At 37.0% G+C, this 17833-nt stretch overlaps 1 protein-coding gene across 1 annotated transcript in view; it reads left to right on the top strand.

The window, feature by feature from the left end:
* Positions 1 to 17833, top strand: part of LOC150087046 (uncharacterized) — a 221252-nt gene that overhangs the window by 124065 nt on the left and 79354 nt on the right. The window contains exons 5-6 of the mRNA XM_090372358.1: positions 141 to 275; positions 12722 to 12765. Of these exons, the coding sequence (XP_090228484.1) occupies positions 141 to 275; positions 12722 to 12765 (179 nt within the window). The remainder of the gene's footprint in view (positions 1 to 140; positions 276 to 12721; positions 12766 to 17833) is intronic.

Raw genomic sequence — 17833 nt, 5'->3', positions numbered from 1 at the left:
CAAATTTATATCAATATGAATTTCCATTGCATTATTCTCCATATAAACTTATCACATTATGTAATTTTTGTCAAAATCGAAAATATAATTTTATGAAAATATCTGTTTAATCAAATTTGCAATGTTATTATTAATTTTAGATTGTTTATGCAAGCCACACTTCAGAAGTAGCTAGTTGGATACGATGTATAGCAGAGGGGAAACAGGAATATTCACTAGTAGCAGAAAAAAATCCATTGTGTTACCAAAGTTGGTTATCAAATGAAATCACAAAGGTAATTTTTAAATTAGTTTTGCCATATCTGCTATGCTAATTTATATATAGGATATGCATGATACATGTAAAAATAAACCATAAGATAATTAAATTTAAAATATGTAAGAAATATCATAGGATAATTTGCTTTTAAATGATAAATACTCTAATACAGAGGTCACCAAACTTTTTTCATGAGGGCCAGATAACCAAGAGATTGACGAGCGCGGGCCATATAATCATTTTGTTCAATATGTACAATTCAGTAAATACAACAAAAATGAAGACAACAAATATATTTATTTAACAATACACAAAATATGCTAAAATAAAGAATATATAGAAAAATAACAAATATATTTATTTATCAAAAACTTATCAAGGAAGACGATATTAGGAATCACGACATCCGGTCCTTGAGGTTGTCACAGACATTCTCTCAGATATGCCAGACAAGCTGTACTTGCTACCTGGGAGTCTAAAACGCTGATGGAACTGATATTCGGGTGACACCCAAGTCAAGTGGACCCAATTTCGGAGACGTCCGGACGATCTGTGACAGCAAAATCCTCTGCTTGCACCTTCACGATGGTGGGACTGTTAGTAATCCTGGTTATAACCTCCATGCACAAGTAAATGGTGGGTGACCACCCAGGTGTGAACCAACGTAAGCAGGGGTTGAGGTGTGGCGCCCACACCACATGGAGGAACGCCGCCCCTCTATGTTACCAGGCAGTACTAGATGGTAGATGACTCTCATCAACCGGTGAAATACCACCACTTTGCTTATTGGAGGCTTGAAGTGGTGGAACCCATGTTTAGTCTCTAGAACTAAGTTCTGGTCAACCCTTCCCTATCTTTTCCATCATGCAGTATCATTGATGGCTTTTGAGGTTATGATGAACATCTTGGCGAGATCCAATATTCCTTACATTTCGAGGGTACAGCTCTAAAACGGTGTTCGCAGGCCGGCCGCTAGTTAGTACACCAGACCGAACCTGTTGGTAACTCTCTAGGAGGCTTCCGGATCAGCTAGTGTATAATCTTGCTACCTCTACTCTGCCAGATAGTGACTGGAGGGAGTCTGAGTAGTGTGTATGCGGGGAGCATTGTCGAGGCCACATTATATCAAGGATCTGGGTATATTCTTACCACATGTACGCATCCAAAAATTTCATTACTTCATACAGCATGTCCCACCCACTTTTTCTTACTATTGAATACACCACGAATTGTCAAACTAATAGAGCAAGCTTATCTGCGAAAAGATCTAAACCTCCCAAGGACGTCCTAATTCATTTCACCAATTTACGTGGTCTCATTTCTAATCTCAACGATGTCCATTTCCACTTGCAGTCTGCCAAACCCCATGTACTTTTTCTGACAGAATCTCAGTTATCGGTTGATTCAACTACTTCTCATCTCAGATGCCCAAATTATTCGCTGTATGATTCCTTTCGCCTCAAAGGTGGTACTTGTGCAAAGGTGGTACTTGGAGATTCCAAATTGCCCTGTCAGAGACTTGGCAATTTGGAATCTCCTCTCTTTGATCTTCTCTGGCTTAAAATCTCTGTACCTCATTGTGTCAAATTCATCTGTTGTCTCTACCGTTCTCCCAACTCCACTAATCACTTGGAGCTCTTTGAATTCCTCTCTTTGCAACTTAACTTTCTCCAGTCCAAATTTCCTAACAGTGAGGTAATTTTCCTTGGTGATTTTAATGTTCACAACTCCAGCTGGCTTCCGTTTTCTAGTCACACCGACCCAGCAGGTCGAGATGCTGAGGCTTTTACAATTACTAATGACCTAGCACAGATTGTTCATTTACCTACAAGAATATGGGACAATCCTAATCATACAACCAATACGCTTGATCTTTTTCTCACAAACAACCCTTCTAAGTACATGGTTGAAGTGAGAGGTCCTTTAGGCACTTCAGATCACAACTTGGTGATTGTCTCTTCTCCAATGGAGCCTTTATCTCATTACTATTCCCAACCTTGTGTTTTTTGGCATTACAGGAATGCAAAATGGGATGACCTGCGAGATTTCTTTTCTTCTTTTCCTTGGTCGGATTACTGTTTCAAAACTTCTGATGTCATCGTTTGCTCAGTTCGTATCAGTGAAATTATTCTTGCAGGAATGGAATCCTTTATCCCACACTCCACTTTAAAATCTCATCCTTTATCTAAACCTTGGTTTTCCAATAAATGTGCTAAGGCTGTTCAAGAGAAGAATGTTGCATATCGTAATTGGCGTGTTTCTAATTCTTCAGTTTCATTTTCTGCTTACACCAAAGCTCGCAACAATTGTAAAGTAGTTATTAATCAGTCCAAACTAGAGTTTGAACAGGCTAAGAGTAGAAAACTTGCTTCTTGCCCTAATGGTAGCCGAGCATTCTGGTCTCTTGCCAAAGCTATTGGCCGCAACTTTTGCCCATCTCTGCTCCAACCTCTGTCCAAACCAGATGGTTCTGTTGTTACTTCAGCCAAGGATAAAGCTGACCTGCTAGCATCCCATTTTTCTTCCAGCTCATGTATTAATGATCTTGGTAAAACACCTCCCACCATTCCCAACACGCTCCATTCAATGCCTCCTACTGCTCAAAAGTCCTTCTGATATCCTTTTGACGGTCTTCCGTCAAAAGGATATCAGAAGGATTTTGATGAACTTGATGCTAAGAAAGCTCCAGGTATTCTTTGCCACCTTTTTTCACTCTCTTATTCCAAAGGTGTTTTTCCTTCTGCTTGGAAATTTGCTCATATCCAGCCAGTTCCTAAAAAGAGTGACAAATCCCTCCCATCCAATTATCGTCCCATTGCAATTACTTCTCCTCTTTTTAAAGTAATGGAGAAATCAATTAACCGCGAACTCTTAAAGTACCTAGAAACCTTCCGTCTGATCAATGATCGCCAGTATGGATTCCGTCGGTTTCGATCCACTGGTGATATTCTGGCTTATGTTACCCATTTATGGACTAATTGAATGGAAAGGTTTGGTGAAACACAAGTAGTTGCTCTTGACATCTCAAAGGCTTTTGATCATGTTTGGCATAAAGGTCTTCTAAACAAGCTTCCATCTTATGGTTTGCCGTTTTTAGTAATTGGTTATCCAGTTTTCTCTCTGATCGCACACTGAGGGTGATGGTAGATGGCTCTCTGTCTTCTAACTTCTCCACTAATGCTGGTGTCCTCCAAGGTTCAGTTCTTTCCCCCACTCTTTTCCTCTTGTATATCGATGACCTTCTTCCATTGACCGGAAATCCTATCCATAGTTTTGCCGATGATAGCACATTGCATTCAACTTTCCATTTTGAGAAACCTTGTCCTGCTCAATCAGCTTCAACTTCTCGAAAATCTGCTACCAATTCCTTAAATGCCGATCTTCAGGTAATTCTTCAGTGGGGCAAAGACAACTTAGTTGATTTCAACCCTTCTAAGACTCAGTCTTGTCTTAAATCTCATAAAAAGGATTCTTCTGCTCCTATGCTTATCTTTAGTGACACTCCGATTTCTAGGCAAAATGATATATCTCTTTTGGTGATTACCCTGACTTCTAATCTCTCTTGGCACAAGCACATTACAAATAATGCTTCCTCTGCATCTAAAAAACTTGGTTTTCTCTTTCACTCTCGGCGTTACTTTTCTTCCAAACAGCTGCTCACTCTGTATAAATTGCAAATCCGCCCTGCCATGAAATATTGTTCCCACATCTGGGGTGGTGCCCCCAAAACCTCTCTCAGGCTTCTTGATTCCATTCAGAAGAGGGCAGTTAGGTTAATTAATGATTCATCTCTAACAGAGTCTCTCCACTCGCTTTCTCACAGACGCACTGTTTCTGCTGCATGCCTTTTCTACAGATACTTCCATGGGCACTGTTCTTCTGAATTGGCTTCTATAATTCCCACTCTCTCTTTCAAAACAGTCCGAAGATGTGCTGCCACCAGCCAACATCCATTTACTGTCCAACTTCAAACCCACAGAACCAACTTTTCATCTTCCTCATTTATTCTTTCAACTGCTGTTTTTTGGAAAAACCTTCCTTCATACATATTTCCTGAAAATTATAATCTACAGAAGTTCAAGTGCAATGTCAACAAATATCTTCTTTCGTCTTCTCAACCTCCAACCCAAGCACGGTACTAAGTACTATAGGTTCTAATACCTCTCGTGTTTGGGGTTCACATAAAAAAAAAAAAAAAAAAAAGAAAGAAAAGATTAATGTGATTTAAGGAACCGGCGTTTAGCTTTTAAAATATCATCAATGTTTGCTTTTGAATTGCTACACCCAACCAAGAGAATTGCCTTTAAATGTTTATCACTCAGCCTTGTTTGATATGTGGACTTTATATATTTCAGTTTTGAAAATGCTTGCTCACCGACATAAGTTGTACCGGACACTGATGCCATACCAGAGGCAAATTTCTTTAATTCTGAAAACTCATTATCAGATAAGCAGCGATAAAATTCTACAAGATTTCCTTCTCTGTGTTTCTCTTTCAATAGGTCATTTGCTCGTAAATCAATGATCTCTAACTGCAGTTTGACTGGCAAGTCATGAATGTTACAATGAAACGGATTTTGAAACAAAAGAATATCACTCTCAATTCTGTCGAGGTCTGAAAATCTTTCCAAAAAATACTTTTTAAGTCATTAATAATTTTCTTTGGAAACTCGAGATTGATATCTTCTCCAATTTCAGCAAGAAATTCTGTGAAACACTGAAAATGAGAGAAATCTCCTCTTTCTAGTTGTGCTTCAAAAAGTAATAGCGTTCTTCGAAATCCTTTAATGATTCGGTAAAGGTCACAGATAAAGTTGTCCTTTCTTTGAAGTTTTAAATTCAATTCATTCATGTGAGATGTTATGTCAACCAAAAATGACAATTTTGATAGCAAGGTAGGATCTGATAGAAGTGTATCAGCTCTATCCTTTTCGGTGAGAAAAATATCTATTTCTTTTCGTAGCTTATAAAAACGAAACAGGACTTTATCACAGCTAAGCCACCTCACTGCTGTATGATAAAGTAAGTCACAAAATTCAGAGTCAATTTCTTCAAGAAAAGCCTGGAACTGGCGGTGATTAAGTGCATGGCCCCGAATAAAGTTCACTGCAGAGATGACTGGTTTCAGTACGGAAGAAATATCTAAGTCTTTGCCACATAGTGCTTGTTGATGTATAATGCAGTGTATAAACAAAGCAGCCGGAAGTTGAAGATCTTCTAACTTAGTTCTAATCTTCCCTACGAGACCCTTCGTAACGCCAGCCATGTTTTTTCCTCCATCAACTGTGACACATCGAAGCTGATTCCACTGAAGGTTATAGCTTTTCAAAGTTTTCTGCACTTCCACGAAAATATCTTCTCCAGTTGTTGTTGTTCCGTGCATGCTGCAAACAGATGCCAACTCTTCTGTGACCTGAAAGTCCAAATTAACACCACGAATAAATATGAGAAGTTGTGACGTGCTCGAGAGATCAGTAGACTCATTCAGCGCTAGAGAATACCACAAGAATTGTCTAGCTTTTTCGCGTATCTACATTACTATCATTTCTCCAAGTTCTTCTGTTCTCCGCACAACTGAACTTGCTGAAAGGCTAACACTTCTAAATAAATAGGCTTTTTCAGGACACAAGTCATTTGCCGCTTCCATCATACACTCTTTGATGAAACTGCCATCAGTGAATGGTTTTCTTCGCTCTACCATCTTATTTACTATTTTGTAACTTTCACGGGTTACAGATTCATTTTCAGTAAATATTTTTGTGAACACATGCCTTTGTGATTTCAAACTATGTTTTATGAATTTAAATTTTTCAGTACGTAACTTTCCAGAAAACTTTGAAGATGTTGAAAGATATTTTGTTTCATAATGACGCCGAAGATTGTACTCTTTTAAAACGGCAACACTGTCGTTGCATATCAGGTACATAGCCCTTTGGTTATTTGCTTCCACAAAGAAGTACTTTTTCTTCCCATTCTTCATTGAAAAGGCGACACTCCGCATCTATTTTTCTTTTCTTAGTAGCCATAACTATGGGAAAATGGCGAAGAAAAATATCTAGAAAGGAGAAACAATTTCTTACTTACATATTACTGTATAATTACTATTTGTATATAATATTTTACAAGAATTTACCTTATTTTTACTTACACTTATTTTAATTTCTTTTAACAGAAGTTTATCTTATTTTCACAGAAAATATTCCAAATATGTGCAGCCGACCGTTGCACTGCACTCTAACTTTTGACAGCGCTAACATCTATTCCCTGCTGCACCCTAGCGATCATATCCCATAACCATGATCGATGGACATGGGCAGTAGATATGACTATGTTAACGAATGGCGGGTGTTCCTGACAAAGCACCCTTTTGTGATGTCGCATGCGGCGGCGCTTGCCATTGCCAAGGTATAAGCCCCACTCACAAGCTGTCATTGAAACAGTAGTATTTTGTTGATTCACTATTTATTATATTTCCATATAAATAATTACAATATATTTTAGAAATTTTGATCATTTGTAGCACAGTGTGGGTTTGGCCGGATGAACAGACTATGCGGGCTGGATCTGGCCCGCAGGCAGTAGTTTGGTGACCCCTGCTCTAATATGGGGCTTAGAGGGGAACAGGTATCCTGTGTGTTATCAGACACTCAGCCTAAAACACTGATGGATCCGATATCTCTCTCTATTACAGAAGATTTAGGAGAAGTCCGGTTGGCCTGCCTCCCTAAAATCCACTCATGCACACCTTCTCGATGGTAAGCCCTGTTACATCACTTAGGTGGCAACGAACGTGTAGAGTGGTTCTATTCAAGATGCCTGGTCAGCGTGAAGAGGAAAAGACCAAACCCTCCAGCAATGAGAGCACAACAATACAAATGGCCCTCAGTCCCCAGCAGCTTTCACTCTCCCTCTTACGGCAGCGAGAGGATCAGAGTGGAAGCAGAGGGTGCTAAGAATCTCTGGGTACGACCAGGCTGCCATGCACGGAAATTGAACTTGGCCTGTTATAACGTACGATCACTCATCGGTGAAGACAGGATATTAGAGCTGGAAAAGGAATTAGAAAATGTGAATTGGAATATCATCGGTTTGGCTGAAACAAGAAGAAGAAATGAATCACTTATAAGTTTATCAAGTGGAAATCTGCTGTACACCAATGGAAACAGTGAAAGGAGTGAAGGTGGAGTTGGGTTTCTGGTCCATAAAGATTTTAAAAACAACATTTTGGAATTCAAAAGTACATCACCAAGGGTGTCAAGACTAATACTCAAGATTTCTAAGAGGTACAAGGTAAAGATTATAATGATTTATGCACCAACATCAAGCCATGATGATGAAGAGGTTGAAGAAATGTACACTGAAATTGAGAGTCTTCTAGATGAGCAGAAAACCCACTACACTATTATTATGGGGGACTTCAATGCTAAGGTTGGAAAAAGGCAAAACAGCGCAGAAAGAGGAACTATAGGAAATTTTGGAATTGGTGAAAGAAATAAAAGAGGTGAAAGACTTGTGGAATTTGCAGAATCTCAAGGACTGTCAGTAATGAACACTTTTTTTCAAGAAAAGGGTGAACAGAAAGTGGACATGGAAGAGTCCAAATGGATTAACAACTAATGAAATCGACTTCATCCTCACTAACAGAAGATATATTGTGAATGATGTTACCGTCCTGAATAAGGTAAATGTTGGAAGTGATCACAGAATGGTAAGATGTACACTTGATATAGATGTAGGAAAGGAAAGGAAAAAACTGACTCAAGTAAATAATACAAAGGTCTTTGAGATAACAGAGGAGGAGAAAAAGCAGTATGTACTGGAACTTAAGAACAAGTTTGAGCTTCTGCAGACTGCTCAGGACCAAGATATCGACGAGGAATATTACAACTTTCTGAAAGTGATAAAGCCCAAGAAACCTATAGGGAAACAGAAATCCAAAGAAGAAAAAATTAGTCAAGAAACACTTGGCATGATGAACCAAAGACGACAAATGAAGAGCAAGAAAAACACTGACAGGGAGAAAATTGAGTATACTGAGTTATGCAAAGCCATTAGAAAGAGACTCAGAGAGGACATAAGAAGATTTAACACAAGAAAAGTAGAACAAAGCATTAAAGGAAAACAAAGGATTTAAATCAGCAGCCATGAGCAGTAATACAGAAAGACAAATGATACTGAAACTGAAGAATAGCGATGGTGTACTTATAAACAGCAGAGAAGGCATAATTCAAATAGCAGAAGACTACTATAGAGAATTATACAAGGAGCGAGGGAATGATACCAACAGTGGGGAAGATGGATTGCAAAGTAGCAAAACATACGACATACCCGATATTTTTCCTGATGAGGTAGAACATGCATTGAAGAAAATGAAGAATCGGAAAGCCCCGGGGGAAGATGAAGTTACTGTAGAGTTGTTAAAATTGGGAGGAAGAGACATAACACAAAAACTGGCAAGGCTCTTCACAAAGTGCATTAGAAAAGGTGTGATGCCTAAGCAGTGGAATAATGCAATCATAGTTTTGCTGCATAAGAAAGGAGATAAATCAGAAATTGGAAATTATAGACCAATTAGCTTGTTATCCCATATCTACAAGTTGTTCACAAGGGTCATTACTAACAGATTAGAAAGAATACTTGATGAGAATCAACCGAATGAGCACGCTGGCTTTAGGACAGGATTCTCAACTATGGATCACCTTCACGTAATATAACAGCTAATGGAGAAAGCAAATGAATATAAAACACCATTATGCCTGGCATTTGTGGATTATGAAAAGGCATTTGACTCCATACAGCATAAGGCAATGTTTCGGGCACTGGAAAGACAAGGCATAGATACTCCATATATTATGATTTTGAAGAAAATATATCAGAATGCTACATCCTTTATTAGACTAGACAAAGACAGTAGCAAATTTAAAATCGAGAAAGGAGTTCGACAAGGAGACAATATCTCCGAAGCTGTTTACTGCTGCCCTTGAGGAAGCTTTCAGAAGATTAGACTGGTCGCAGAAAGGAGTCAATGTGAACGGAGAGTACCTAAACCATTTACGATTTGCAGATGACATTATGGTCATAAGCCACGATCCCAAAGAATTAGAGGAAAATCTTAATCAGTTATGCACAGTTAGTAAGGATTTTGGACTAAAGATGAATATGGCTAAAACAAAAGTAATGATGAACAAGTATGCCACGGAAAGGGAAATAATGATTGAAGAAGCAGTAATTGAAAAGGTGGAGTCATATACTTATCTGGGACAAGTTATTAGCTGTAATAATGATAAATGGCTGGAACTCAAGAGAAGAATAAATTTTGGATGGATAGCATTCAGGAAATATAGTCACATACTGAAGAGCAATATCCCAGTTTGTCTGAAACGTAAAATAATGAATCAATGTATACTCCCCACCATGACTTATGGAAGTGAAACTTCGGCACTCACCAAAAGAATGGAAGAGAAGCTAAGAACTACACAGCGAAGAATGGAACGAATTATATTGGGAATCAGACTGTTTGATAAGAAGAGAAATACATGGATTAGGCAGCAAACTCAAGTAAAGGACATTCTTATCAAAACTAAAGAACTTTTTGTTTAACATGTTTAGTGATGTATGGCGCTTAAACCATTCTATGACGAGGGCTTCATTTTCAAGGATTTTGTAGCTAGAATTTAATTTAACTACTGTGATGGCTGAATTGATGAGTGGGTTGTGATTTTGAGATTGGACGTGTTGTGTTAGTTCTGTGCTTGCTGAATTAGTTTTGAAGCTATTAAAGTGGTGGTATGCACGCGTGTTGGAAATTTTTGATGTCCCGAATTTTGCTGTTATACTGCCTATGTAACATGCTTGGCAATCTGATTGGCATGTGATCAAATATATAATGTTGTTGTAATCTTGTGTCTCGTACTCGTGTGTTGTCTTGTATGAATTGAATTTGGAACTTGATTTGTTATAAGATGTGAATATTAATTTGATATCTGTATTTTTAAAAATCTGTTGAAGTCTTCTAGCATATTGTTGATGATATGGGAGCACGATAAGGGGTTTATGTATCTTATTCTTGTTCACGTGGTTAATAATTTTGTTTGGGTTATTAGTGTTATTATGAACTTTGGTGATGGTTTCTTTTATTATTTGTGATGGGTATTTTCTGTCGATGAATTTTTTGGTGAGGTATTGCAATTCTACAGATAGGTCTGTTTATGTGTGGCTATATTTTACAGCGTTGTATATCTGGTTGTATAGAACTGCTTTTTTGATGTATAGAGGGTGGTGTGAGTGGTAATGTAAGAATTTACCAGCATGTGTGTTTTTTCTGTATATTTTGGTGCCTAAAGATGTGCTTATTTTGTATACAGTGAGGTTTAGAAAATTAATTTTATTATCGGTTTCTACTTAGAGGGTAAATTTGAGTCTTTCATGTGTTGTGTTAAAGGTGTTCAGTAAAGTATCGATGGTGGTTCTGTTGCCTATTAAGAGGACGTCATCTGCATACCTCGTATAGCTTAATTCCTGGGGGAAAGGGTTGGAGAATTTTTTTCTTCGATAGATGCGAGGTAGATCTCTGATAAAGGGGCAGAGATACCGAGGCCCATGGGAAGGCCGAAAATTTGTTCATAGATGTTATTTTGGAATTTAAATTGTTTGGCGTCAAGTAACAGTGATGTGAGTTCTAAAATGTCATTAATGTTTACGTCGGTACGTTTTGTTAATTTGTCGTCTTTAATTAATAGTTCTTTAAGGGCCAGTAGCATGGATTCGATGTGCACGTTTGTGTATAGGGAGACGACGTCGAAGGATGCGAGAATATCGTTTTCAGATATGGTTATGGAAGTTATACGTTCGTGTGCCTGTTTAGTATTGTAGACCCTGAACCGAAAAAATCTCCTTAAAGGTGAAATAATTTTGACGAGGAATATGGATAGGTTAGCATAGGCGGACTGTTTATAGGAAACGATGGGCCCTAAAGGATAATCTTGTTTATGGAGTTTGACTATTCCAAAAATGTGTGGGAGAATGTTACTGCGTATGCCTATTTGCTGGAGGGTATGTAAATTAATTTGTTTGTTGGCTCTGATTCTTCTTAGGATCCCATCAAGTTTATTTTTAAGCTTGTTAATGTTAAACGTGTTGCAAGCTCTGTATGTTTTTGAATCTGATAAGATGTATGTATGATATATGTGTTTTTGTCCATGATTGCGATGGTATCCCCTTTGTCTGCCTTTTGTATTATAATGTTCGGGGTTTTCATAGAGTCTCGTATGTGGGTTAATTGTTGTTGGGGAATGTTAGGTTTACTAGTTAATTGGGAGTTAAAAACAGCATTAGTTTCATGTATGAATCGATATTTATCTGAGTGGTTATCAAGTTTGGTTTGTATTTTTATCATGGCGTCTTTAACTGGGTAGTTGTTGCTGTTAATGGCGAAATTGAATCCATATTCTAGACTGGCAAGTTCGTTAGGGGAAAATGTTTGTGTAGAGATGTTAACAACTGAGTTTGTGCGAGTTTTTTGTGTCTCCTGGTGAGTGTATCCCATTTCTTGGAGCGTTTTCCATTTAGAGTTAAATTTAAACACAATGGGGACAAGCTGCATATGGGTGAAAGCCTTGGGTGGTGACTTGGAATGGAAGTTCCCCAAATGACCACATGTGGATTTTCACTATCCCAGATTCGATAGTTGTGTCAATTCACCAGACCAGAAATGTGAAAGGTGGCTACATCAGAGAAGGCAATGCGATGGAGACGTGTATTGTCATCATCTCTCCACGATAGCATTTCCTAAGCGAACGTTTAGGTTTGTCACCTGTATGCATTTTGTGTACCAGCTGGATCTTGTAAGCTAAGCTGCACTGTTTTCTGCACAATATTGTATGTCTGGGATATCGTGGAATATGCAGGTTGTGACTGGCCTGCCGAATGGATCAACATTGAAACTGCTTCAACTCAATCTGCATCCAATGCCTGGCTGCTGTTTCCTTTGTTGCTCAACACAGAACCCTGTTTCAACTAATTGTGTTTTTATTATGTATATCTTATTATGTTTATCTATGCTATGATGCTCGGGGGCGGGGGGGGATTCTGTCCATATTCCTGCATGAATTGTTTGCACAGTAAGAGAAAACTCAAATTCAGCAAGCCAAAAGTAACACTGAACTTTCTTTTATACACTGAATGGCACCATTTTGATACTAAGCGTCACACACACATGTGCAACACAGTACTCCTGATCACGTGCCCTTCTGCCAAAAAAAAAAACAAAGTTAATTCTATTATCATTAGTTTATGAAATAGATACATTTTTTATTAGTAATAATTCTGTCGGATATCCAAATATCACAATACATTAATAATTGCATGCTGTTTAACTAGGATTGCAAATATACATATTATATATCATATATATTTAATTTTTTATTACATTTTTTATATATTATACATGTTTATTTTTTCCAGCATGAAGCCTTTCTTTTATCCTTCCCTTGTTTCAATTCATATTGGTAAGCAGCTTTTACTATGTACATAACTCAAGTTCTTTAATCTCATTTATAGTTTGCTTTCCTGTGTGCCTACTTTGTCATTCAGATTAGATAACTCATTTATCTTATTTAAGTAGATTAACCCCTGGATTTTATTCAATTAATGGGGGGGAGAGGGTGTCTATTAATACCAATTTTCATTTAAATAGTAGTTATTTCAAGACTTTTGGAACCCTACACTGAAAATTTAAATATCGATATTATGAGAAAAGAAACACTTCAACTAGATGAGAGAGAGTGCACCCTGTCTTTAATTTCTTAAAGGGCTAAAAATTATTCTAAGACATTACATGGTACAGCCACTTCCCAGCTTAAGTAATATTCGACTTAGAGAAATTTTACTGTACGTAAGTTTTTACCGGCTGGCGCAAACTTAAAAAAAATCGTGGAAACGTATTTTCCATCCCGTAGGAATAAATGCAGGTATCGTAAAAATATCATAATGTGAACCTAATAACACATTTTATTTTGGTAATTCAATCCAAGACCTTGGAAGTTGAAATTTTTGCTATATAACTCAGCTATTTATCTCTCTAAAAGGTCATTTTTACAATGGAAATTGCACTACACTTTCATCATTATCATATGTTCCATTATAAAAAATCAATTTTGAACGCCGTTGTGATATTTAATTTAACCCCAGGGGCTCATGTGGTGAGTATGGGCCTGGCACACCCAGGGTCCTGAGCTGGATATCATCGTTCTTCTCTTTATTGGTGATACCCTTCCACTTTTGTCTCTCTCTCTCTCTCTCTCAAGGTAACTCGATAATTGTTTATTTTGGCTGGTGCAGCATAAGCCTCAGGCTTCATTGCACCATGTAGCTAATAATAATAAGAATATTTTTCTAAAACACATTTCTGGAGGTCACTACCATAAAACAATAAAAACAATTTTCGCTTTCCAGTTTATTGGGCTTTTCTGCTAATGCAATCTATTATAAATGGGTACTAAACTTGATCTTATTGTATTTGCAATAATACCGATAACTGGAATTCTGTGGGTTTTTACATTATGGTATTATGGTGAAATGAGTTCCCCTTCACTGAAATCCTTAATCATATATATATATATATATTTTTTTTTTTTTTTATTTTTTGTCCTCGCTTTTTTCCATTATATATGGGGTCAGCGTTTTTTTTTTTTTTTTTTTTTTTTTTATTGTTTTGGCGTGAAATTTTTGCAGCCGGATGCCCTTCCTGACACCAACCCTCACCCTTTATCTGGGCTGGGGATATGCAGTGGTCATTCCCTGACCTTCTACATCCTCTGTATTTGGTGGTCATGGGCTCGAACCCTGTTCTAATCTAGAAGCGTGTAACATAAATAAATTTTCAGAATCTTCTCTTCATTCCTGTTTAGTTATTACAATGGTGAAGGGAAAGGGACCAACAGAAAGTGCAAGTGCTGGCACTGCTAGAAAACAAAACAAAATTGATTTAGAAACAAAGCAGGACAAAGTTTGTCATCTGTTGCACGGAATTAGGTCTCGCTGCTTCAACAGTGAATATTATTTTAAAGGACAGTGTGCGTGTAAAAGAACATGTTAAAGGATCAATGCATTTAAGATCAACAGTGATCACAGAACAGCGTTCAGGTGCTATATTGAAGATGGAAAAGCTATTAATAATATGGATGGAAAATCAGATTCAGAAGCAAGTGCCCCTGAGTCCAATGGCCATTCAAGCAAAAGCAAGAAATATTTATGAAGATATTAAGGATAAGTACGGTGAACCCCAACTCAAGTTCGTGGCAAGCAACTGGTGGTTTAATAGGTTCAAGCATTGCGCTGGTTTCCAAAACATTAAAGTATGCATTGAAGTTGCCAGTGCCGATTCTGCAGCTGCAGAGAAATTTTGTGATGTGTTGGAAAAAACTCCTAAATCTCCACAGCCCTCAACTTCCGCAGCAGCATGCTTATCAGCTGGAGAGTTAATTCTGCAACTATGCTTGAAAGGTAAAACTTGCTACAAAAATAGAGGCGAGAATCTCTTTTTGTAATTTTATAATTTCGAAATTTTTTAATTTTGTACACTTTTGTAAATTTTCCTGCGCACGAGATAAAAAAAACTGAATAAATAATTTGTTTCATTTTTATCGAACATTTCTTTTTTGCTTCCATCAAAGCCAATCAAATTTGCGAGTGCTGCATAAGCATATGGGGGAAATTACAACTTACGTAGAGTTCCGCGGAACCCTACTGTTACATAAGTGGGGCAGTGGCTGTACTTCCTGTACCACTTCTTCAACGATCGTAAAAGTAACAGAACAGGCAATTGTGGTAACTTAATTACACATAGTTGTTAGTATAATTACACGTCTTACTTTTAATCATACCTTTAATATATATATATTAAAAGTAAGGAATGCATTAAGGAATGTAAAAGTAAGGAATGTAATTAAGTTAAAAAAATTGCCTTTTCTGGTGTTATTACAATCGCAGAAGATTATGGTATAGGAAGTACCATGAAAAGTTTGACAATAATCTGTAACCCTTTAAGAAATTAAAGATGGATTACACTCTTATGCAGATTGAAGTGCTTATTTTCTCACTAATGTCCAATGTCCATGTCTTGATTAACTTGCACACTGTTCTACAAAAAGAACATCTGAAAACTGAAACAATTACTATGTATATGTGCGTATTTAGAAACAACAAAATAAAGTTAAACAATAAAAAAAAAGTCTTTATCTTGATTTTATTTGTTGATGCATAGTACACAATTAGCACAAGATGGTTTGCCATGAGTGTATAGTGGCACTCTGGTGCCAGTCAAATAATTTTGTTCGTTAAAGCGAGGTTCGTAAAATCGAAGGTTTACTGTAATGTTGATTCATTATGCCTTGTTCAATGGAATTTTAGAATCAGCCGTCAAAGGTATGACCAGTAAAGAATTATTTTGTTATTGTCTGTCAAACCTTGTTTTAAATTGACCTGCAGAAAGGAATAACAGTTCGTTAAATTTCAATGTGAATGTCCTGTGTATTGCTGTACAACATCTCTCTCTCTCTCTCTCACAGCATTATGTAGATAACATGAAACAACAATAAGTGGGAAAATATCCACTGTGTGTGTATGCTGAGATATTTCAGATGAGTGCTTGTCTTGCAGAGTGATAAGATTAAAAAAAAAGTACTATGGTATATGGAGTAGGAGTGTTTGTTTTTTTTTGTTAATTTGCCGATTTAAAGTTGGGATATGTAAGTGAAGTCTTAAAAGTTCGATGCAAGAGTATCTTAATAAAGAAGTGAAGTGTTTCCTGTCAGAAAGGTATGGTTTAATATTAGTAATATTATTAGTGACAAGTGATACAAGGAAACAAGCTTAAAAATCATCAACAAAAAAAAAAAAAAACAACCTTACCAAACTCATCTGTCCAACTACTCAAACAATCTGCCTAATTCTTCCTTAAATTTATTCAACTACTCACTTTCATGATGCCATTAGGTGTTGCATAAGTGGATAGTTGAAATTCCTTATGACATTTTGTATAACAAATATAAAAAGTAAAATTAGTTTATCATGTTTATTGTTGTTCATTAGCTTATTGTGTTTATCAAATGTGTGTCTGAAGTAAATGAAACTGAGTTCACAGTAGTTTCAAATATTGGTTTTGCCAGTTTTACTCATTTGGGGAAGTCTAGGTTTGAGTCCTGTCAATGACTGGACGAATTTCTAAAGGTTTCTTCAGTCAAGCCTGTAGTTATCCAATCTCAGGTGGAGAGAGTAGTGTTCCCTCCCCTAAGTTATTCTCAGTTTTTAAACCTACACAGCATGTAAACTGGCTCCTGAACATACGTTTTATAGACATAATACACAGTGGAATATGATACTGGACTCAGCCAAATATGTGAATTGTTGCACTCTTCTGCTAATGGTAAACCACGAAAATGCAATAATAGACATGTTTGAGTGGTTCAAGTTTGCATGACTGATATTAACAATTGTATTCCTTGTCAAAATAATTAATTGCAAAATCCTCTCTCTCTCTCTCTCTCTCTCTCTCTCTCTCTCTCTCCTAGTGACAAAGTAGTATAAAGAGAACATTTTTATGCAAGTAGCTAAAATTTTCAAAAATCAGTAAAATTCGTATACAAGTATAGACTTAAATATAAAAGCAATTTTTGTTCATAGACCTCAGTTATAATATCTATTGTTAAACAACTGTATTACAATAGATTTTCCTGTAATAGTTCCACGAGAGCTCACCCGCACGGTTGAATGCGATGAATACTAGGCAGAGGCGTGGGTTCTCAATCCCTTTTTTTTTTGTTAAAGTATCACTTAAAAAAACTGGAGATTTACCACCACAGTAATAAATTATACCAGTAGTTTATGTATTTGAAATAAAAATTTTTTTTTTTTTTTTTTTCCTTATGTGGTGCCATATCATCTGACACAATTAGGTGTACAACCAGGAATATGCTGGCCACAGACACTGTCCCTGCTATTGAGCTACAATCATGATAATGTGAGTTATTTCATGAGAAATAAAGACATTGTATTTTATTGTATTACATTGATATGTGAAACAAACAGTTCATGTGGTGCAAGTATTACTGCCAAGGCCAAATGGGTTTGTGGGTTATGTTGGGTGTCTTGTGTAGTGTTTTTATTTGTCTGGCCACTTAGTTACTGAAAGGCTCAATCATCAAGGGAGCCTCCCAGCATCCGTCCACTGGCAAGTGGTTCCCAGCCAGAGAAGTAGACGGGCGACAAGGGAGCTCACAGGAAAGATGAAGGTAGGGGAGAAGATGGGTGGGGATGGCAGAGTGGAAGGCACCCCAGTAGTATAGAAAATGGGGATTCTTGCACACTTTTCCACCTTTTTCAAACACACACACACAAAAAAAAAAAAAAAAACCACTCTAAAACCACCCCCATTTTTCCTTAAAATCGTTTATTTTCCTAAAATAAACTACATTTTTGAGAAAATAATGTAGGTTTAAGCAAAAAATGACTAAAAAGTCTCACATTCGATCTCTCAATAAATCACTCCCCTCTCTAAATAATAATTCTAACTGCAAT

This window comes from Mastigoproctus giganteus, chromosome 4 (genome assembly GCF_048544385.1).
Source record: "Mastigoproctus giganteus isolate SK-2022 chromosome 4, ASM4854438v1, whole genome shotgun sequence".
Lineage (NCBI taxonomy): Eukaryota > Metazoa > Arthropoda > Arachnida > Uropygi > Thelyphonidae > Mastigoproctus > Mastigoproctus giganteus.
Note: the sequence above shows the minus strand (reverse complement) of the source record. Positions and strands in the feature narration are given on the sequence as shown.